The sequence below is a fragment of the Colobus angolensis genome, unplaced genomic scaffold (assembly GCF_000951035.1).
Source record: "Colobus angolensis palliatus isolate OR3802 unplaced genomic scaffold, Cang.pa_1.0 Scaffold129, whole genome shotgun sequence".
NCBI lineage: Eukaryota > Metazoa > Chordata > Mammalia > Primates > Cercopithecidae > Colobus > Colobus angolensis.
Window position 1 is genome coordinate 3,195,773 of NW_012114141.1, and position 23,328 is coordinate 3,219,100.

The following is a 23,328-nucleotide window of genomic DNA, read 5'->3' on the forward strand; positions in this document are numbered from 1 at the left end:
AGCCCTGCTTGTGTGTTTACTATTAATACCATCATTATTGCCATGGCTACTAATGGTCAACAAAGGTCAACCAAGCACCTGCTCTGTGCCAGGCCCTGGGTGGGTCCTACAGGGGACAGAGAACCATACCCGATGCTTATCAGGTTCCTGGTGGGGCAGGAGCTCCTCTGGAAGAGATAATGTTAACAAAGGTGGGAGTGATTCATCCTAGACAGGCTCATGACAGACATCTTTTCAGGGGAGGTCACATCTGAAGAATGGCTGAATGGGTTCAACTCAGACATCCAGAGGAGTTGGGGGAAGACTCTGGAGCCCCTGAGGGTCAGGGGCTTTTTAGCTCAGTCCTTTATTCAATTAGCAATGGGGAGCAAGTGGCCTTCTACAGAGTTCTGTAGAGGTCCACAGAGTTTCTGTGGTTTTTAATCTCTTGGGTTTCTTTTGGCCAAAGCAGCTATTTTTCTCCCTTGGGATGTCAATTTAGTATCAGCTCTTTGCTTTCAGAGGACATTTTCTTAACATTGGCACAGACTGCATTTATAAAGAATTCTTAAAGAAGTGTTAAATATTGCCTAATTTTTGATGCGCCAGACTAACTTTCCACCAGACAGGCTCATTAGGACATGGCATGTTGGCTGTGGCCAGCCTAATGCAACAGTATGCAAATTATTTACAGAACTTCAACCTTCTTCCCACATTGGTTGGTGCAATTAGAAGTACCTGTGAATATATACTTTGTTCTAGACAATTACAGAAATTGGGGACTGACATGACTTTTTAGAGCATGATTGGTCTGCTTTTGGGAAAATCCAGTTTGCTTGTACAGACGGTGATTGCAGGATTTTTTAAGTGCTTGTTTGTATTCACCCAAGTCCTTTATTCTATAAAATAGAAAATTGAGGCCCCATGAGATGGTGAGTTGCTAAATAAAAGTGGGGAGAGAACCAGAAGTAGAACTAGAACGAGTCCGGCCTTTTAGTATTTTTTGTCTCTTAGCTCTCTAACATCGAAACAGTAATCCTCAAATGTAGACACCATACTTTTCCAGAAATAGTTGGAGGTCCATAAAGAAGCTATCCTCTGTAGTTCTGTCTGAATTTGGGGGAAGGCAGGGATGTATTTGGTATATAGAAGGTGCTCAGCTGAGCGCAGTGGCTCATGCCTGTAATCCCAGCACTTTGGGAGGCCAAGGCGGGCAGATCATGAGGTCAAGATATCAAGACCACCATGGTGAAACCCCATCTCTACTAAAAATACAAAAATTAGTTGGGCATGATGGCACGTGCCTATAGTCCCAGGTACTCAGGAGACTGAGGCAGGAGAATTGCTTGAACCCAGAAGGTGGAGGTTGTAGTAAGCTGAGATCATGCAACTGCACTCCAGCCTGGTGACAGAGCGAGACACTGAAAGAAGAAGAAAGAAGAAAGAAGAAAGAAGAAAGAAGAAAGAAGAAGAAGAAGAAGAAGAAGGCGCTCAACAAATGTTCCACAAACTTACAAGCTCAAAAAGGGCAGGAAGAGTATTCTGCTGACCTTGAAATCTCCAATGCCTAGTTAAATTCCATGCACATAGTAGGTGCTCCATAAACATTTATTGGTGGAATGGATGGATGGCAAAAAGATTTATAAACCTGAGATCAACCTTTGGCTTTTGTTATCAGTGGTGAATCTATATAGGTCTGCAGCAACCTCAATTCTTGCCTTCTCAGAAGAAAGAATTCAACTGAGGGGCGTAAGGCAGAGTGAGAGACCAAAGCAAGTTTTAAAGCAGGAGTGAAAGTTTATTAAAAAGTTTACCAGGAGCTCAAGATCAGCCTGGGCAACATGGTGAAACCTTGTGTCTACAAAAAAACTGCAAAAATTAGCTGGGCGTGGTGGTGTACACCTGTAGTACCAGCTACTCGGGAGGCTGAGGTGGAAGGATGGCTTGAGCTAGGGAGGTGGAGTTTGCAGTGAGCTGGTATCGCCCCATTGCACTTTAGCCTGGAAGCCAGAGCAAGACCCTGTCTCGGGGGGGGGGGAAAAAAAAAAAAGGAAAGTTTAGGGCAGGAACGAAAGGAAGTAAAGTACGTTTGGAACAGGGCCAAGTGGGCAACTTCATAGATCAAGTGTGCAGTTTGATCTTTGACTTGGGGTCTTATACAATGGCATGCTTCTGGGGGCGTGTGTGCCTTCTTCCCTGATTCTTCCCCTGGAGGGCTGTCCACATGTGCAGTGGCCTGTTAGCACTTGGGAGGGGAGCATGCGCAGTGTGTTTACTGAAATTGTTAGCATGCGCCCTTGCGGCGTTACCAGTTGCGCACTCCTGGAGGAAGGTCATATACCAGTAAAACGCCACCATTTTGCCTCTTAGTGCACATGCTTGAGCCCACTTGCCCAACTCCTGAGATCGTATGGGGAAGCTGATCACCAATTTCAGGTTTCTCTGTCTGTGGAGAGACTGCCGTTCTCTGGTGCCAGCTGCAACTAATTATTGGTTTAGAAAGACAGCAGCTGCCTGACCAACACCTGGTGGCGGCCTGACATCCCTGGAGGTTGGGGGCTTGGGGAAAATCCTCCCCTGCCCTGCTTTTGTCTGACTAGCTACCTGATATAACACTCTGACCTGTTAGAAGCCATTGACCCTGGGAAAGTCATTTAACCTGTAAGAACTCACTAACTGTTGTGAGTATACTATAAAATGAAATGTGAAAGAGTGCTTTGGAGAATAAATGCTAGGCTTACTTTCATAAAGTCTGCAGGTGAGGTACCTTTTTCTTCTTATATCCATTTGGGTGTCCATTCTCTGATTCACAGATGTCCATTTTGTTCATTTGATGACTTCTGCAAGGAGAATGGCATCCTTACTGGTCAGTGAGAAGATTAGCAGAGGGCTCCTTTTATTTCTCTCTCTTTTGAACATTTCCATGAATTCATGCTTTGGAAATGTCCTATCACTTACTTTGATTTCAAAGTTTCGGTGACATTCTTGCCTCCCTGAAGGTATTCGATAGCATGCATTTACTTTAAATTTAAATAACCAAAAGTTAATTTTGCCCTAAAGATTTCTATTTCTCCATCCACCCCAAAATCCCCACAAGGATTTTGAGATACAGAAATCCTGGGCACCCAAAAGACAAGGCCAGACTTTTGCTGCTCGGGGCATGAACATTTCCTTGTTTTCTCTTCTGTTAGATGTAATTCTACAGAAGGGAAAGTTTGTTGTCAGCCTGCCCCTCATTCAAGGTCAAACAAAGATTGGGTAGATTTATCAGTTTATCTCTTTATCAAGAAAAGTAAAGGTGATAGAACTCACATGAGGAAATGTTTCTGTTTTGGTAGCAAAGTCCAACTCTGGGAAAGATGTAGGGAGGTTTCAAATAAACACAAAAAATGCCAAGAAGCCATCAAGAAACATACTAATTTACTTAGAGGAAAAAGTAATGGATCCCCTTGGTTTCATGGTGGGTAAATACACCGAGTAAACAAGAAATTCCTGACTTAGAGAAGTTTTTCTCAAACTTTGTGTGAAAAAGACTCACCAGGAGAAATTATTAAAATGCAGATTCCAGGGCCTCCACCCCAAATAACTGTATCGTCTCTGGGGCAGGGCCCAGGAATCTACATTTTTAACAAGCTCCGTGGGCATTCTTCAGGCAGATGCTCAGGGAACCACACTTTGAGAAGTGTCTAGAGAGAATTTCAGTACAACAGACTTACCACATTTCCAGCTGAGGTCTAAAAGAGAGAGAAAACAGAACCAAACCAAGCGCACTTCACACAGCCTGGTGGACCGTGTCTTACTGTCAGATTAGAGGCCATCAAATGGGAACTCTGACATGGCCAGCTTGCTTCCTCTCCCCATGCCAGGAAAGGGTTCTCTCTTTTTTTGTCTGTGGTCATTCCAACCCATCCTTGTCACCTCTCTCTTCCCTAAAAGTATCCCTGATTTGGTACTAAACTTTTGGGTATAGTTCTTTGTATCATCAATACAGTCAAAAACATTAATTTGTACTAGTGTTAACGATTTGCCTTGATCTCCATCCTAGGACAATTGTATCATAAAGGAGAATCTCAAAAAGAGGGAATAGTGTAGCCCAGTGATTCATTAATGGTACCCAGAGGTGAAGAAAGATACACTTGCCTTGCCCGAACCCTAGCCCATGATTTCCCAGCTAACTTCATCTCAGTTGCCTATGGGTCAGTACCTGACTCCATGAGGCCCATCGTGGTTTCTCCTTACACCAACCTAGGTGCAAAGTTCCACAATTTTGCCAATTTCTGCAGAAAAATCATTAAAGCACAGATATCATAGTCTCTCTCTCTCTCTCTCTCTTTTTTTTTTTTTTGAGAAGGAGTCTTGCTCTGTCGCCCAGGCTGGAGTGCAGTGGCACGATCTTGGCTCACTGTAGCCTCTGCCTCCTGGATTCAAGTGTTTTCTCCTGTTTCAGCCTCCCGAGTAGCTGGGATTACAGGCATATGCCACCACCCCCGGCTAATTTTTTGTATTTTTAGTAGAGATAGGGTTTCACCATGTTGGCCAGGCTGGTCTTGAACCCCTGACCTCAAGTGATCCACCAGCCTCGGCCTCCCAAATTGCTGGAGGAGTGAGCCACCACTCCTGGCTTATCATAGTCTTTATAGACTGGAGATTTGAGGGAGTGTGGGAAGGGGCTGATATCACTTACAGTCTTGCTGGTTCCACAGCTCTCTGTAGGGAAGATCTGTGCTATTCTGTCCCTTCCAGACCTTCTTCTCCCAACACATGACCCTCCCCACTGCAGCCCTGGAGAACTGTGGTCTTGGCCCCTTCCTTCTGTCCTGATCCTTCAGCTTCTTCCCAGCCACTCCATCCCCAACCATGTGAATTCTGGGCAAGACAAGCTTTCATCATCCTGCTTGTGTCTTTCTCCTCCCCAGGTTGAGAAGCCAGACTGTATGGAACGCTTGCAGCTGCAAAGGAGACTGAGTTGTCGGACATTCCACTGGTTTCTGGCTAATGTCTACCCTGAGCTGTACCCGTCTGAACCCAGGCCCAGGTTCTCTGGAAAGGCAAGGCATGACCCAGGGAAGATGGGGAGGGAGAGGGAAGCTTCCCAAGACAACAACTAGATGTTCAGCTGTTCCATGTCCCTGGTCAACCATTCACGGTTTAGCAGGGCCTCAGAGGCCTTGGGTCCATCCTGTGCCTCCATGCCAGTCTGAAGAAGGTGGCTGGTTTTGCTCCATTACCCACTCCAAAGCAACTCCTTCAAGAGGTCTGTCCCTTAGGGTCAGTGGCTTCAGCTTGACCACACCCATTGTTGTGGCCTGAACAATGTACTTTGGGCTACACTCCAGAGAATACAGCAAAGGAATGGTGCCTGACCAAGGGTGCCTGACCGAGGGTGGAATTTGGAATTCACTCCTGTGTGGAGTGAATCCCACGTGTCCACTTTCAGCTCCACAACACTGGACTTGGGCTCTGTGCAGACTGCCAAGCAGAAGGGAACCTCCTGGACTGTCCCATGGTGTTGGCTCCTTGCAGTGACAGCCGGCAGCAACAGGTGGGTAGTCAGACTTCTCAGGATGAATCATAGCCCAAGAAGACTTGAAAGTGGGTGACATTTTTCTGGGATGCCCCCTACTTCCCTTTGAGATATCTTCTTTCTGTGGTCCCATGTCCCTGGACTGCCATGGTCCCTCACTGTAATGAGGGCTCTCCTCACCTCACCTCCATCTGTAAGCACAGACATAGGCCATTGTTAGAAAATAAAAGCATCTTAGTTAAAGGGAAATGGAGAGGCTGTTTGGCCAAACTTTTCATTTGACAGATGAGAAAACTGAGGCTTAGGGTCTAGTGACTGACCTAAGAAAGATCAGAAAACTGAGCCCAGGGATTGCAAACTCAGAAGCCTTCAAGGTTCAGGCAGGGTTCAATTGTCCAAGGACTGAAGAAGGTAATCATATCAAGATAAGGATCTAGAGGCAGCAGGGTCATTCCAGTCTCCAGCACCATTTGGTCATTAGGAAGGTCTCCTTATATCTTAGGAGTAATACTTCTCTTCAACATTTTCATCATGGAGTAACTGCCCAAAGTGGTAGAAATCCTCCACCCACGGTAGCTGTGGGCTGGTAGGTCCACTTCTTTTCACAACTGGATGACAACCTAGAAAGCCTAGCTTGTCCCCAAGTCTCTCTCTTTTCAGGCTGTGATAGGGACTTTTAAGTTATCACACCCCAAAGGCCCCTAATAAAAACAAACATCAAAGTATAATTTCCTGGAGATAGTCACTGGATGAGAATCAAACATCCTGGGGGCAAAAGACAGCATCTCTCTGAGGGTCTGTGGTCCAGCCCTGCACGGAAGGCTGGCTGAGGCTGGGCTTGGCAGCATAGGCCCCGGGTTCCTGGGGGCAGGCTGTGGGCCTATAGAACATGTGGGAGGGAGATGCTCAGGATCCATCTGGCCTCCTTTGGCTCTGCCCTTTACCAGTCTTCTAGGACATACTGGTAGGCATTCACACCTGGCACAAGGGATGCAGACATAAACATCAAGTGCTGAGTGAGGAAGCCACATTGTAGGGTGAAATTTGTTCTAGCTTTGCAGTCAGGCATAGCTTGGTTTGAATCTGAGCTCCCTCATTTTCTAGCTGTGTGATCCTGGCAGGCTTCTTTAAATCTTGGTTTCCTCACCTGCAGTTAAGAATAATGCAGCCTCTACAGAGATTATTTTGGGTTTGAAAAAGAAGAATAAAAAAAATAAAGAAACAAAAGAATAATACAGCCTCCTTCATGCAAAAGGAATATTAGCTCTTTCTTGTTCTTTCTTTTTTTTTTTTTTTAATAGTAAGGACTTTACGATCCTGCAATATTGTAAACTAGATAAGATGAAAGCCCTTCCCTATAAACACCTAGATAAGATATGCTGGATAAAAAAATATGAAACACCCCTTTTCATGAATAAATGAGTTTGCAAGAAAGAAAGGGAAACCGCTAGGGGTCAAAAAACAAGAGGCAACTGAAAGTAGAGGAATTGGACATGGGCGAAGCTGTCCTACCAAGTGTGAGGGGATGGTTATTGCCAGCCTCAGGAATCTACAGCTGTTGGCTCCATGCAAGGCAAAAGTGATGAGAGCCCACCTTAGCCCATAAGAGATGAGAAGTCAGAAATGAAACTCCCATAGCAAGCCAGCTTTGACCTTCAAAGGGTAACCTGTTCTTGAAAAGTTTGACTAGAAATATACACCCCCTGCCACAGGAAAATGGCAAGAAACTTGTCCCTACAGGGGCTTTGAGTAGGAAACAAATTACTCTCCCCTGAGAATTTTTAACCACAAGCTTGCATCTAATATGGGCTTAGGTTCACATGTGTACTAATTGTGTAGTTTGGGAATCCTCAAGCAGGACAGGCTATCTAATTGCAGGGCCCAGTGCAAGATGACAATGTAGTCTTTAATTTGACAGTTATTAAGAATTTCAAGACAGTGACAGCAGAGCATTAAATCAGCTTTATTAAGCCAAGAGTATTAAACCCATCTAAGCATGAGGCCCCATGTGACTGCACAGGTCACATGCCCATGAAGCTGATCCTGTCTGTAAGCCACAAAATTAATGTAAAAATAAGTTCAAGCTGCATCTGACAGAAATGAACAGAAAATAGTCTTTCTAGGACATGCCTTCCAATTAATGTTCACAAGATCCTCACAGTTAAAGCCCCTCTCAAAGTTGTGCACAATCCAACACTACAAAACACTGGAGGAAACAATAACCATGAGTGAGAGCCAGCAGATACAATAAACTGCAGGAAAATTAGTTTCAGGAGCAGGTCAGGGCTCTCCAGAAAGACATCAACCTGGGCTTCAGAGAGGTTCCTCATCTGTGCTTTCAACAGTATACTAACCAAACACACAGCACTTTTTATGGCCTCACCTATGATACAGTAAACAAAGTAACAGAGAAACATGCCAGAATGTGTAAATATGAATGTGACAGCAGCTGGAATATGGGGACTTCAGAGGCTACGACTAGTCTAGCAGCATGTTTTTGGACTTGACCATGAGATGTGATCTTGCTGACCCCAATAGAATCTGAAGATTGCCCCTAGACCTCAGCTGTATAGTGGGTTCTTCTTACCTCCTCTACAGCTTTGGAGAGGATCTCTTTCTAGCTGCGCTAACAACCATTGCTTCTGTCACAGTACCTGCAGCACACCAGCAGGAAGGAGATTCACTTTGGCAGGCCACAGCACCTGTGCTTCGCTGTCAGGGAGGAGCAGGTGATTCTTCAGAACTGCACGGAGGAAGGCTTGGCCATCCACCAGCAGCACTGGGACCTCCAGGAGGTGAGTGATCTGTTCAGAAAGAGCCTGGTAGTGCTGCTGGTCAGAAGGAACTGCTGGTTGGCACTGCATCCTCGGCTGTTCCAAGAGGTCAGGTATTATAGACCTTTGCCTCTGCTTTTGAACTTAGTGGCTGGGCAGTAAAGCCTTAGCGGGAGGAAAAGGCAACCCAGCAGCAAAGTTGGGCCACTGGCATCTTCATGTGTAGTGATTTGCCAGGTCTCTGTGTAGCTCCGATGCTGGTCATTGCAGAGAGAGGGATCCGCCTCTTTTTGAAGTGTATTGGCTCAGTTCACAAGTAGGATGGTGAGGCATGTTACAAGGAGCATTCAGCCACCTTGGTGGTGTGGTTTTAGGAGCAATTCAAAGTCCCTCCACCCACTAAGAAACTTTAGATATAATGTAGATGTAAATATATAGATACCACTTTCTTCCTTTTAATGCAAATTCCACTGTAAGTATTTCATCATTTTCATAAAATTTTGACCCCTATTATCCTGGGGGAAAGAAACTATAGATCCTTTCCAGAAGTTAGGGAGGAAATAGGAGGAATGTCAGTACTTAGGGAGAGTGGGCAGGTCCCATATACAGAGTCAGGATCGGAAGATGACAATATCAACACGGTGTCCATACACAGCTTTTTCTCCACTTCCAATTCTTCCTGAAATGAGTTGGGGTATTAACATACAAACAAATAAATACACATCTTTTAAAATTTTCTTTTCTTCAACTTCTGCTGGGGAATAAAAAGGATAAAATGACTAAGCAGAATCCTGTGCATTGATACTCTTAAAGCAGACTGTGAAAGAAGAAAATCGTATGATAGAAAACTTAAGCTAAATTCACAATAAGCACTTGAGAACAAAGCACTTGGGGCTTTGGTGACCAACTGAAGGCAGGACTCAATGGGCCCACACATGCTCAAAGAAGTCTTTTTTTTTTTTTTTTTTGAGACAGAGTCTCACTCTGTTACCCAAGCTGGAGTGCAGTGGTGCGATCCTGGCTCCCTGCAGCCTCTGCCTCCCGGGTTCAAGTGATTCTTGTGCCTCCGCCTCCTGAATAGCTGGGACTGAGGTGTGAGCCACTGCGCCTGGCTACTTTTTGTATTTTTAGTAGAGACAGCGTTTTGTCATGTTGTACAGGTTGGTCTCGAACTCCTGACATCAGGTGATCTGCCCGCCTTGGCCTCACAAAGTGGTGGGATTACAGGTGTGAGCCACTGTGCCTGGCCTCAGAGAAGTTTTATAAGGCAAGTTAAGGTCCTTTCTAAATGATCATAAAGGATTTTTCTAAGCAAGTCCTATGAATAAGATACACTTTAGAAACAGCATTTAAAAATAACAAGTAAAAGATTAGGGAGTAAGATACACCCAGCATATTTCAGACATTAATAAATAATACTTTTAAAAGTCATTATCATTCAGCCAGCAAAAGGAGTGAGGTACTATTCATGCTGGCACTGCTTACAGTAGCCAAGAAGTGAAAGCAACCCAGGTGTCCATCATGGATGAAGAGAGAACAAAATGTGGCATACACATATTATTCAACCTTAAAAAGGAAGAAAATCCCATCACCTGCTACAACATGGGCATATCTTGAGGACATTATGCTGGTGAAATAAACCCGTCACAAAAGAACCAAAACTACGATTCCACTTATATGAGATATCTAAAGTAGTCAAATTAATAGAAACAGAAAGTAAAATAGTGGTTACCAGGGGCAGGTAGAGGAGGAGAAAAAGGGAATTTGTTTATTAATGGTTATAGAGTTCCAGTTTTACAAGATGAAAAAGTTCTGGATATATGTTTCACAACAATATGAATATATTTAACACTACTGTATTAGGCCATTCTTTTTTTTCCTTTTTAAGATGGAGTTTCGCTCTTGTTGCCCAGGCTAGAGTGCAATGGCAGGATCTCGGCTCACTGCAACCTCCGCCTCCCAGGTTCAAGCGATTCTCCTGCCTCAGCCTCCCACGTAGCTGCGATTAGAGGTGCCTGCCACTACACCCAGCTAATTTTGTATTTTTAGTAGAGACAAGGTTTCATCATGTTGGCCAGGCTGGTGTCGAACTCCTGACATCGGGTGATCTGCCCGCCTTGGCCTCCCAGAGTGCTGGGATTACAAGTGTGAGCCACTGCACCAGGCCCATCAGGTCATTCTTGCATTGCTATAAAGAAATACTAGAGACTGGGTAATTTATAAGAAAAGAGGTTTAATTGGCTCATGGTTCTGCAGGCTGTATAGGAAGCATAGTGGCATCTGCTTCTGGGGAGGCCTCAGAGAGCTTTTACTCATGGCAGAAGATGAAGTGGGAGCAGGCATATCACATGGTGAAAGCAGGAACAAGAGAAAGAGAGTGGGGGAGGGGGTGCCACACACTTTTAAATGACCAGATCCTCAAGAACTCACTATCATGAAGACAGCACCAAGCCATGAGGGATCTGTCCCTGTGATCCAAACATCCCCCACCAAGCCCCACCTCCAGCGCTGGGAATTACAATTCAACATGAGAGTTAGGTGGGGACCAACATCCAAACTACATCAACTACTAAACTTTACACTTCAAAATGCCTCAGATGGTAAAAGTTTTGCTATGTGTTTTTATCACAATTTTTTTTAAACAAGAGGCCAGGCGCAATGGCTCACACCTGTAATCCCAGCACTTTGGGAGGCTGAGGCAGGCAGATCACGAGGTCAGGAGTTGAAGACCAGCCTGGCCAATACGGTGAAACCCCGTTTGTACTAAAAATACGAAAACTAGCCAGGTGTTGTGGTGCGCACCTGTAGTCCCAGCTACTCGGGAGGATGAGGCAGGAGAATCACTTGAACCCAGGAGGCAGAGGTTGCAGTAAGCCAAGATCATGCCACTGCACTCCAGCCTGGGTGACAGAGAGAGACTCTGTCTCAAAGTAAATAAATAAATAAAATAAAAATAAAGAAAGAAAAAGTTTTGTGGTACTTTTGGTACATATTTTTATGGATATACCTTAAAAATATTACACACAGTGCCAAACACTTTGGGATGCCAAGGTAGGCAGATCACTTGAGGTCAGGAGTTTGAGACCAGCCTGGCCAATATAGTGAAAACCCATCTCTACTAAAAATACAAAACATTAGTCAGGCGTGATGGCACGTGCCTGTAATCCCAGCTAAACGGGAGGCTGCGGTAGGAGAATCGCTTGAACCTGGGAGATGGAGGTTGCAATGAGCCGAGATCACGCCTCTGTACTCCCGCCTGGGTAACAGAGCAAGACTCCATCTTGGAAAAAAAAATTACACAAAGTGAAAGAAGCCAGTTACAAAAGGCCACATTTATATAGTACCATTTATATAAAATGTCCAGAATAGGAAAATCCATAAATATAGAAAGTGGATTAATGATTAGTTGCTGGGAGGAGAGAGGAGTGGGGAGTGACTGCTGATGGGTAGTGGGTTTCTTTTTACAGTGATGAAAATATTCTGGAATTAGATAGGAATGAAGGTTGCACAACTTTGTGAATATACTAAAACCCACCAACTTGTGTACTTTAAAGGGGTAGTGTTATGATCTCTATACTAGTCTGTTCTCACACTGCTATAAAGACATACCTGAGACTGGGTAATTTATGAAGAAAAGTGGCGTAATTGACTCACAGTTCTAAAGGCTGTACAGGAAGCATGGCTGAGGAGGCCTCAGGAAACTTACAATCGTGGCAGAAGGCTAAGAGGAAGCAAGCCCCGTCCTCAAATGGCAGAGCAGGAGAGAGAGAGAGCGAAGGAGGAGGTGCTACACACTTCCAAACAACCAGATCGTGTGAGAACTCTATCAAGAGAACAGCAAGGGGGAAGTCTGCCCCCATGATTCAATCACCTCCCACCAGGCCCCTCTTCCAACACTGGGAATTACAATTCAGCGTGAGATTTGGGTGGGCACATAGAACCAAACCATATCAATCTCAAAAATGAATAAATGAAGGATGAATACATAAATAGGCATTTTCAGCATTGCTGGTTAAGGTTGTTTAACTTTTCATAAGGAAATTAAAATTTTCTTGAAAAGGAGAAGGTTGGATTCAATATTAAATCTGGTGATTTTAAGCAGGGCATAGCCATGGTCTTCTGAACGTGGCTGGTTTAGGCCTTCAGTATATCCTAGAGGTCTTACTACTACAGCCTGGTAACAAGTGCCTAACTGCAGGATTAACAGATGGTAAAGTGGATTAAATCGTTTTGAAAGCAGAAATTTACAACTACGGTGATAACAATGAATGTCACGAATATAACATAAAGACTGAACATGCTCTGGGAATTGTACTAACCAGAACTTTCTAAGAAATGATGCAATTACACAACCACAATAAAGATAATTGGATTAGTTACCCCTAAGGTTTTGAGTGACATCCAAATTTTAGGGCTACCTAATTTATATTTTATGTTAATCAAAATACCACAATTCCTTTCCAGGCCAGTTCTCACCATCTGTTATTCTCTTAATGATTAGCGCAAATCTTGAAAATATTCTCTTTTGCTGACTGATTGTGGGGGACTGGTTTTCTTTTCTTTTTTCTTTTCTCCTTTTAGAATGGGATGATTGTCCACATTCTTTCTGGGAAATGCATGGAAGCTGTGGTGCAAGAAAGCAATAAAGATTTGTACCTGCGTCCGTGTGATGGAAAAGCCCGCCAGCAGTGGCGATTTGACGAGGTCAGTGCTGTGGATGAACGATGAATGTCAGTGTCAGAGGAAAAGAGAATTTTGGCCATCACAGTTCAGCTCCAAGTGAACTTAAAGAGCTTATATATTTCATGAAGCTGATCCTTTTGTGTTTGTGCTCCTGGTGTTAGGAGAGAAAAAAGCTCCGTGAAAGAATATAGGAAGTTTCTCCTTTTCACACCTTATTTCATTGTCTGCTGGATACTTTTTAAAAAAAAAAAAAAAAGTTGATCCATTATACTGTTGTCTTCATCACTGGGAAATGATTATTACATAGTACAGAAGATTCTTTGTTTTTCTCTGCTGAGCACTTAACAATTGCTTTCTCTCTGGCCTGGACATTCTCTGGCAGCACCTCCAGGATGCATAAATCCAATGGATCAATTTATTTGTCTTCAAATGGCCTTAACTTGGATTGTCTGTTTGGCCAACCATAGAGATTAAAGAGTGAAGCAGATGTATTGGCCTGATATTCCAAAAACTCTGAATTGGGTTTATTAGCACAAATGTTGTGTTCATTTGTTGAGCCATATCTCAGAGGAAGGAAAGGAAGCTGCAGAGAGGAGGTTTAGGATTGGAGAGAAGATGGGAGAGCACTTTGTCCCAATTCTCCAGCTCAACCCAGCAGCTGAAAGGCATCAAGAGACCTGGGAAAAGACATTTTCATGTTAATGAGAATTTCCCCCATTATGGAGAATTTCCTTCCTACTGAGAATCTACTTCTATTCCCCCTGCCCTAGCTCTTCTCTAACTTGGTTAACCATAACCATAACCATAACCAGATTCCCTTGCAATCAATTTCTCTTTAGTTGTTGGTGTTGGAAGTATCAGCACAATTTGAGCATTCCCGTTAACAAAGGTGTTCACAGTTGAGAAACTCTCCTGCCGGGCGCGGTGGCGCATGCCTGTAATCCCAGCACTTTGGGAGGCTGAGGTGGGCGGATCACCTGATGTCAGGGGTGCGAGACCAACCTGGTCAACATGGCAAACCTTGTCTTTACTAAAAATACAAAAATTAGCGGGCATGGTGGTGCATGCCTGTAATCCCAGCTACTTGGGAGGCTGAGGCAGGAGAATCACTTGAACCCAGGAGGCAGAAGTTGCAGTGAGCTGAGATCGTGCCACTGCACTCCAACCTGGGTGACAGAGTGAGACTCCATCTCAAAAAAGGAAAAGAGAAACTCTCCTGATGCCCTGTTACAGGGTTTGCACTGACTGGAGCAGAAACAGCAACCTTTCTAAAAAAGCAAACCTCCCTGGGAGGAAAATGCCAGAGCCTGAGCCAAAATTCTTATGACAGGTAACATTTGGGTGTTAATGTCCAGAGCAGACAGGGCCATCTCTGAGCCTATATAACTGTCTGGAACCCCCAAATGTGTCCACAGGTTGAATGTCCATGAGTATGGGAAGAACACGGCTCATCTGGAGCACAGCTGAGACTAGTAAGAGCTAAATGACTTTCCTTGCTATGACTTGGCTTACCTAGTTCAGCCATAAGAGTTGCTGAATGGGATGGGTTCTGCTATTTAATAAACACCATTCATATTCATTTTTCTCCAGATGGACTTACCTACCTTTCCACATGGTCAGCTTAGAAATCTTCCCCTAAAGATGCTAATCTTCTTTGGGCTATCTTAGAACACAGTATCCTTCAAATAAGAAAAACTAGGCAGGAAGAGCAGTGTTTCCAAACAATACCTATCATAATTGCGTATTCATTGTCTACCTGCTTAGTCAAGGATTCACTGCATTTCTCCTTCCTCAGAACACACTCTGGACCTGTGCTGTCTAATATGGTAGCCACTAACCAAATGTGGCCATTTTAATGTAAATCCATTAAAATCAAAGAAAATTTAAAACTCAGTTCCTCAACTGGACTGGCCACATTTCAAATGCTCACTACCCACCTGTGGCTAGGGTCTACTGTATTGACGAGCACGGATATAGAACATTTCATCATCACAAACAGTTCTAGGTAGATTCATTATCTCATCTAGAGAAGAGACTTTAGCCACTGTCTTCTTACTTCAGACTCATCTATATTTAAAACAAATTTCCCTAAATCCTGAGACTGAGACGGAGCTAAAAGTTCTCAGATGGCAACCGTGTAAAGGGTATTAGTGATTGAAGCAAAAAAATTTTTAAAGACTTCTGTTTTTTAAATGAACTTTATTATTGGCATTGTGGATCTTTGAAGTTGCTGGGATAAATTAATATAATTAAATAAAAGGCTGAATTCAATTGTGTAAGTTGTATTTGGTGGTAATTAACAAAAGGACCCAGATGGCTTATTGCCTAATTAGTTGAACAAAGCAAGAATGTGGTGTTTCTTGCTTCCTTAACCAGCTCCATGATTTATTACTTTATTATAGAAGTGGCTGTCAACTCAGTCCCTGGCTGGTACTTACAGACCCTTAATTTAAATAAAACAGATGCCTCCATTTAGTTCTAAAAGGACCTTCTCCTTTAGTGTAACCAAGTGTTCAAATTCTCTTCTTCTCTATGAACTCAGCATTCATTTTATCCATAATGGTCAATTTAAAAGTAGAGAAACTTGTCAGTGGAGAGATCTGATTCCCAAGAGATTGGTTTCACTTGTCTACCTGAATTTTGTGATTGGATTTTGTTGTTTGTTTTTCAAGATTGAATTTTGTTACCACCCCCACCAAGTTCATCATCATTATTAACTATCCCACTGGGGAGAACAGAGAGAAGTGTCCAGCCAGCAGTCTAGAGTCCCACACTCTTTATGCTGTATTACAACAGTAAGAGCAGATATCCTCCCTGGAGGCGGCCTGACCTGTTTCCTCTTTGGTCTCAATGCCATAGATCCCACTGGAAAATTCAGAATTCCAAATAACATAGACACGGTGATTGAAAAGTCCTCAGTGACAATAATGATGGCACCACTGCAGCAGAACTTGACATTTTAGAGGTCAGGTTATTGTGCTTATTGTGAGGGGGTTCTATTTTTCTACTGAAAGGCTGTGAAAAAGCCAGCTGGACACCAAGTGATCTGTGACCAGTCACCAAATTTGGACAAACAAAATGCAAACAAGTTGCATTTTTAAAAAGCATTAAAAAAAAACCAACAAGGATAGTGTACATAATATGTAGATTTGTGCAAACATTGTGCAAAACATTGATACGGGCTGCCTTGCTGGGCACAACTCTACTTATTATGTAAACTATTTATGTTGCTCTTTAGAAGTTCTTAAAGTGCAAATTGTCTGTGATCACTTTTGGGCAAAGCCCAAAGCACCCACAAGTCCTGCCCCGATTATTCAAATACCTTGATTTGGGCATATTTCAAATGATATATCAAGCACAATAACCAAGGAGGTGCTATTTCTAGGATTCTAGACCCCTCTATCATTCCTGTACTAATAATAGTCCCTCCATTGGATAAAGAAAATGTGGCACATATACACCATGGAATACTATGCAGCCATAAAAAAGAATGAGTTCATGTCTTTGCAGGGACATGGATGAAGCTGGAAACCATCATTCTCAGCAAACTAACACGAACAGAAAACCAAACATCACATGTTCTCACTCATAAGTGGGAATTGGACAATGAGAACACATGGACATAGGGAGGGGAACATCACACCGGGGACTGTCGAGGGGTGGGGGGCAAGGGAAGGGAGAGCATTAGGACAAATACCTAAGGCATGCGGGGCTTAAAACCTAGATAACAGGTTGATGCGTTGATAGGTGCAGCAAACGACCATGGCACATGTATTCCTATGTAACAAACTTGCATGTTCTGCACATGTATTCCAGAACTTAAAGTAAAATAAATAATAATAATAATAATAGTCCCTCCAATCTCAAATCTTCTTTCCAGTTTCAACTCCTTCTTACATGAAATGTGCCCTTTGGATATGGCAGTGTGTCCTAAGCATTGTTTTAATATTATGAGGATCTTTGCTGGAGTAGTAGTTCTTTCCATGGGTATGGGATGTTTATTTTTTTTTTATCACTGAAGGCTCTACATAATACCAATACACTAAGTTACCACCACACATAAACAGCTTGCCTGACCTCAGGTGATCCACCCACTCAACCTCCCAAAGCGCTAGGATTACAGGCGTGAGCCACTATGCCCAGCCAGGATAATGTATCTTGTTCAATGTGATAACAACCATTGTTAATTCATTTTCCTCTTTTCCCTCAGCATTCTTCCTCTTTCCCATTCTGTCCGCTGGTTCTGCTTTTTTGACCAGGGAAGTTTTTTAACCTTTTTTTGTTGTTCTTGCTATTTGTGGGCATGTTTTCCCTTCCTCACTTTCTTTATCTTGCCCCAACTTCCCTCTGCTTCTCATCTTTGAGCAAACCTGCTTTTCCAGCACCAGGTTCTTGTGGTAATTTTTATTTCATTCTTAACTTTTCCTCTATCTGGGCCTCCACGCCCTTTCACCACCAGTTTCAACTGACCAATCTTGATGGAGCGAACAGCATCAGTTTCTCCAAAGGATTTTTAGAACACTGAGCAAATAAATTAATAGGTCAGATTTTCAGCTCTTCTCAGTGGCAGCTCTCCTCCTCAGGGAATCCATAGTGTGGGGGTACAGAAATGCCATTTAATATGGATTTGGAACAATAGGGATACTGGGAGTGCTGCCAATACTGATGGGAATATGGCCCTCATCTTGAGGAGGCAGCTGGGGCTCTGGCAGGCAGATCACCCTATACAGTGGATTTTCATAGAGGCAACTATAGGGGACTCCCTGGAGATGGACCAGGACTTGTGGCCTCTGAAAATAGCCACATCTAATAGCCAAACGTGAAATTAGGTGACTGGAAAACAAATCCTGCCAAAGCCCAAGATTTGATTGTCTTAATCCTTAAGTCCTGCAGTAAAGTTAAAGCATGCATAACTAAGAAAGAGATACCAAAATTTATCCTCCAACACCAGAGGCTATAGTAGTGACATTGAGTGTTCTGGCCCCACCCACATCCCTCTGGTCTTACAGCTTCAGCTTTCTTGGAAAACGGTTCCAACTGTCAGTTATCTGTATTTCTTCACCTGGTTTTTTTGTTTTTTTGTTTGTTTGTTTTTTCTTTTGTTTTGTTTTGTTTTCCCCAAAGCCAAAGAAGACTGCTTTATGATGTGGGGAAGGCCAGAAAAGCCTTGGAAGTCACATTCCCCAAAAGCAGTCCTCAACTGATGACTGACAGGAGTTGGTGTATAAATACCTCAGCTCCCTCACCTCTCCCATAGGATAGCTCTGAGGTGCACATTCTACACCATTCCCCAGAGTTTACCATGGGATTAAGCTCTAGTCACCCACAGTGGTAGCTGGCTTGATAATGCATCTTTAACTGGCTACATTCCCTTCTCCACTTCCTTACTAGTGTTTCCTGGGCTCATCTTCCAAGTAAACCACTTGCACACAAATCCTTGTCTCAATGTCTCCTAGTGGGGAAACCCACCCAAACATACATGACTTGTCCCACCAAAAGCTTGCATCTGTAAGAATTATCTTTCTTATCACAGTTTACTCTTTGTTTCATCAGTCATCTCAACGCATGCACAAGATAACCCCATTCCCCTGAGTTGAACCTATCCTACAAACTGCAAGGCCAGATTATGGGCTTCTGAAAGGCAGCTGTGTCCAAGAGAAAGAGTCTGAGGGAGGGGCAACACACTTGGTCCTTATCCCCAATCTTTTTTTTTTTTTTTTGAGATGGAGTCTCTCTCTGTCACCCAGGCTGGAGTGCACTGGCGCTATCTCAGCTCACTGCAAGCTCCATCTCCTGGGTTCATGCCATTCTCCTGACTCAGCCTCCCAAGTAGCTGGGACTACAGGCATCCGCCACCATGCCTGGCTAATTTTTTTGTATTTTTAGTAGAGACGGGGTTTCACCATGTTAGCCAGATGGTCTTGATCTCCTGACCTCATGATCTGTCTGCCTTGGCCTCCCAAAGTGCTGGGATTACCGGAGTGAGCCACCGCGCCTGGCCGGTCCTTATCCCAATCTTATTATAACATTAGACATCCTTTTTCCCTGGGGAAAAGTGAATATGGAATGGAGAGAGGCCATGAGTGTTCCACTAATTGATGCCCCTTCTTGAAGAAACCCAAAGCCTGATGAAGCAAGGTTCCTCCAGCCTCACAAAAAATGTTCCACCTCATATATTTCAGTTATTTTCCTACAACTGATACATACCAGTGTTAGAGGATATAGAAGTACACCATAGAAGTTAGGAGTGAAGTGCATGATTGCTCTCCATGATAAAGCGAGGGAGATTCAGATATGAGTATTGAGGAAGAGATGGGTTCAAACAATATGATAAAGACATAAAGAGTGAGATGATCAAGAAGGTATCTCTAATGAGGGCAGGAGTGACTTGCCAGAGGAATTTTAGGATTAGGTGTCTAGTCCTCAATATAAAGTTATTTGCCTTATTTCCATCACCCCAGACTTTTAGCTAAGACTTCCATAATGACTTGCATAGTATGTTGGGGATGAAAATCAAGGAATAGGAATGAATTCCCTGGACAGGACAGAGAGGAAAAGAGCAGCCTTGCTGGGTGGGATAGATACCAGTAAGACTAGGCATTCAGGTCAGGTGTGGTGGCTCATGCCTGTAATCCCAGCACTTTGGGAGGCCGAGGCAGGCAGATCACTTGAGGTCAGGAGTTCGAGACCAGACTGGCCAAAATGGTAAAACCCCATCTCTACCAAAAATACAAAAATTAGCTGGGCATGGTGATGGGTGCCTGTAATCCCATCTATTCGGGAGGCTGAGGCAGAAGAGTCACTTGAACCCGGGAGGCGGAGGTTGGAGTGAGCTGAGATTGCGCCATTGCACTCCAGCCTGGGCAACAGAACAAGAGTCTGTCTGAAAAAAAAAGGACTGGGCATTCAGTGGAATTAGAACTCAAAGGCCAGAGTGACAGTGGTATGGAGAAGAATTAATACAGATTGTTGCCACATACCACCAAAGAGTGCTAGTTGGGATATTTCAAAATTATGTTAGACTATGAACTAGAGTAGGGGTTAGCAAACTTTTTCTGTAGAGGGCTAGATAGGAAATATTTTTAACTTTGCAGACTCTGTTAACTTTGTTAACTACTTGACTCTGTCATTGTAGTACAAAAGGAGTCATGGACAATAATCAACAAATGACCATGGCTGTATTCTGATAAAACTTTATTTACAAAAACACATTGTTGGCCAGATTTGGCCAACAGTCATAGTTTGCCACCCCCTGGACTACAGTATTTGACTCAACTGTAGGAGATAAATTACAGATTCTTTAAAAGTAAACAGAGAAATATTACCAAAGAAATAGTGAATGAGCTTTAAAAATATAAAAGTGTTTCTCTGTTATAAATAACAGAAGAGCAAAAAATAACAAAAAAAGAGGGAAACAGTGTATAGCATATATACTCATTATGAGCAGACTCCAGTCCTTTTAAGAAAAAAGTAGGAATAAGCAAATTATTTTTAAAAATCAAATAATAAAACATTGACACTGTAGCCCACAGTCTTCTTTCTTTGGGGGACATAAAGATTCCAGGGGCCTTCACTGTTAACAGAGGTTGAGCAAACGAGCTTTCTTAATGAGTCCACGGCTGCAATAAGAATACAAACATGGAAGGGAGGGTTGCTCAGAAGCACAGAATAACTCTCAGTATCTTAGCCAAGCCAAAGAGATTAAACTGTGCCAAGAGATACAGTTTAACACTCTAGTTTTTATCTTACTGTGGTGAAGACATTCACAAAGGGCGAAGCACACACTCCCCCTAACGCACAAATCTTTTGTGTTTGGGATGTAAGGACAATCAGACACAAGCTCTGATTGTCCAAAAGCAATAACCTCTGGTTATTTATATGAACTCTGATCTCTGGCATTCAATTTAGCCAGACTTCAAAACACAAATGGTAGAAGTCAAACCAAGGAAAGGGACTTCCAAAAGCAAGCCTTGAGGCCAGGGCTATACCAGGCCAACAAACCTCACTCCTTGTGCTCCGAAGCCAATACAAACTCGTAAAACCTGTTTAACAGCCAAGTCCAGGGTGCCTCCTGCCTGTTACTATCTATGCTTGGGGCAGTCCAGCTCATCATGCCCCTTCACATGTCAGTGTTGGCATATCCAAGGCTGGTTCCGATAAAACAAACGGCCTGAGGCACCTCCCCTTCCTCAAACTCATGGACAGTTCCAAGCTCTCCAGCCCTATGTCTACTTTGCATTCTGTTGCTCTACTGGTCATGCTGCTGACCCCAGCTATTATCGTCTAGTGAGCCTTCACCATACACAAGGGACAGGCAGCTGTACAGATCTGAGTACACAGGTGGAAGCCACAATTGAGGCCTATTGACTTTTATCTTGGAGATAAAGTCCTGTTCCCCCACCACTCCCTGATGTGGGTCACATGAAAAGGAATGTAACTCTTTGAGAATCTCCAGTCAACTCTTTGAGCATATCCTTGACCACTCTGCATGGGAGGCTCTGGCACATGACTCTAGGTAGTGGGTTGGTTTGTCTGATGATGGAGCCACCACTGTCTCCTTGACGTTCTTGCTCCACGCCCCTGGCTATAATATCCCCTCGCAGACTGGTTTAGGCAATGCCCCCACCGCCCAGCTTGTCAGGTATTCAGGACCCTCCACCTACCTATCTGCCACCTCCTCACCTAATCTCTCTCTCTCTCTTTTTTTTTTTTTTTTGAGACGGAGTCTCGCTCTGTCGCCCGGGCTGGAGTGCAGTGGCCGGATCTCAGCTCTCTGCAAGCTCCGCCTCCCAGGTTTATGCCATTCTCCTGCCTCAGCCTCCTGAGTAGCTGGGACTACAGGCGCTAGCCACCTCGCCCAGGTACAATCTCTCTATCCAGATGACACTAGCCTTGCAGGTGGGATCCAGATGGACACGTGATATGTGTTGCTTTAAGATGGCTCTTTTCCCCACACTTTATTCAGTACGGTTCTGCAGAATTATCTTCCAGACTAAGTTATAGGCTTCTTTTAGCAAAGAGCCATGGTCCACACTTCCTTAGTTTCCTCTTAGCAGTTACCATGGAGTTGGATGCTTGACTTCATGGGTTCCACTATGGAGGAGAAAAAACCAGGAGTTAGGATGTAGAAAAATGACATTTCAAGAGTTGGGAGAAAAATCAACTAGAGAAAAACGTGGACATCATTAGACAGTAATATCTCCGTGAGCAAACATATGCATTCACTGCCAGAAATCATAGTAATAACAACCATCGTAAGCGCTAATGCTGAGCTAGCTTACTAGCACATACTATTACTATGATAATAGCGATAACAACATTACTATTGTTAGTACTATGTACTATCACTATTGCAATGTTGTTACAATATTAACATTAATATTAATATTGTTGTTCATATTGTAACAACATTGTAATAGTTGTTGTACCCACATTATTTTTTCTTATAATCACAATAGGTCAATGATGTAAGTACTACTATTATCTCCATTTTATATTATCTCATTTTATAGTTGAAGGGTGAGATTTTCACAGGCAGAGTAATTTTCCTAAGGCTATGCAACTTTCCAAATATTGGACCTCGATCACAAACCCAGGTTCATTTGGTTCCAAGGCCTTCACATTTAACTTCCACAGTTGATTGCCTCCCAGTATTTGTGAGTAAAGAAAATAAAACAGTGACTGTCCAAATGGGAATGGGTAAAAATAAGGGTGAGGTTGTTTTAGGACCTGCCAAAATTAGGTGCATTGGTTTGGATGAGTTCAGGTACAAGGAGCAGAATAACCAACTTCCAGGGATTCAAGAAATAAAGAACTTCCGTCATCTCACATGCCTAGTTGAGGACAGGCGGTTCCGTGCCTGGTATAATGGCTTACAGGCATCTGTGATCCAGGCTCTTTTTAAACTTCCACTCACCATTCCTGTTGGCTTTTGATCCTGGTTTCTATCTCTTTATCGGCACAAGATGGTCACCACAACACCAAACATTACATCCTGGCCCCAGAATCCCAAACAGGATGGAGAGGGCGACAGAAGCAAGTTCTCCTCATTAATAACGTCTTTCTCTTTACTGAGAAAGATCTTGCCCAGAAGCCCCCCAGCAGACCTCCCCATCTGTGTCGCTGGCTAGAGTCCTAGCAGCAAGCGTGGCGGGGACAGTGGCTAGGAAAGTACCTCAGCAAAGGCTGGGCACATTGCCACCCAGATCCTCACAAAGGTTCTGCGAGCCAGGAAGTGGGAGGTTGGCGGATGGATGGCCAAGGACAGTGCCTGCATTTTGAGATGCCTCCTCTCTCAGGCAAGATTGGGCTCAGCTTCATTTTTTATTGTCGTGGGATGAAAATTGCAGGACACTGAGACAGAGACCT

General features: G+C 43.6%; 1 protein-coding gene across 1 annotated transcript in view; it reads left to right on the forward strand.

Annotated features, from left to right (window-relative positions):
- Nucleotides 1-15,234, forward strand: part of GALNT15 (polypeptide N-acetylgalactosaminyltransferase 15) — a 53,856-nt gene extending 38,622 nt beyond the window's left edge. The window contains exons 7-10 of the mRNA XM_011933705.1: nucleotides 4,896-5,027; nucleotides 5,417-5,521; nucleotides 8,155-8,298; nucleotides 12,859-15,234. Of these exons, the coding sequence (XP_011789095.1) occupies nucleotides 4,896-5,027; nucleotides 5,417-5,521; nucleotides 8,155-8,298; nucleotides 12,859-13,005 (528 nt within the window). The 3' untranslated portion in view covers nucleotides 13,006-15,234. The remainder of the gene's footprint in view (nucleotides 1-4,895; nucleotides 5,028-5,416; nucleotides 5,522-8,154; nucleotides 8,299-12,858) is intronic.
- The last annotated feature ends 8,094 nt before the right edge of the window (nucleotides 15,235-23,328 follow it).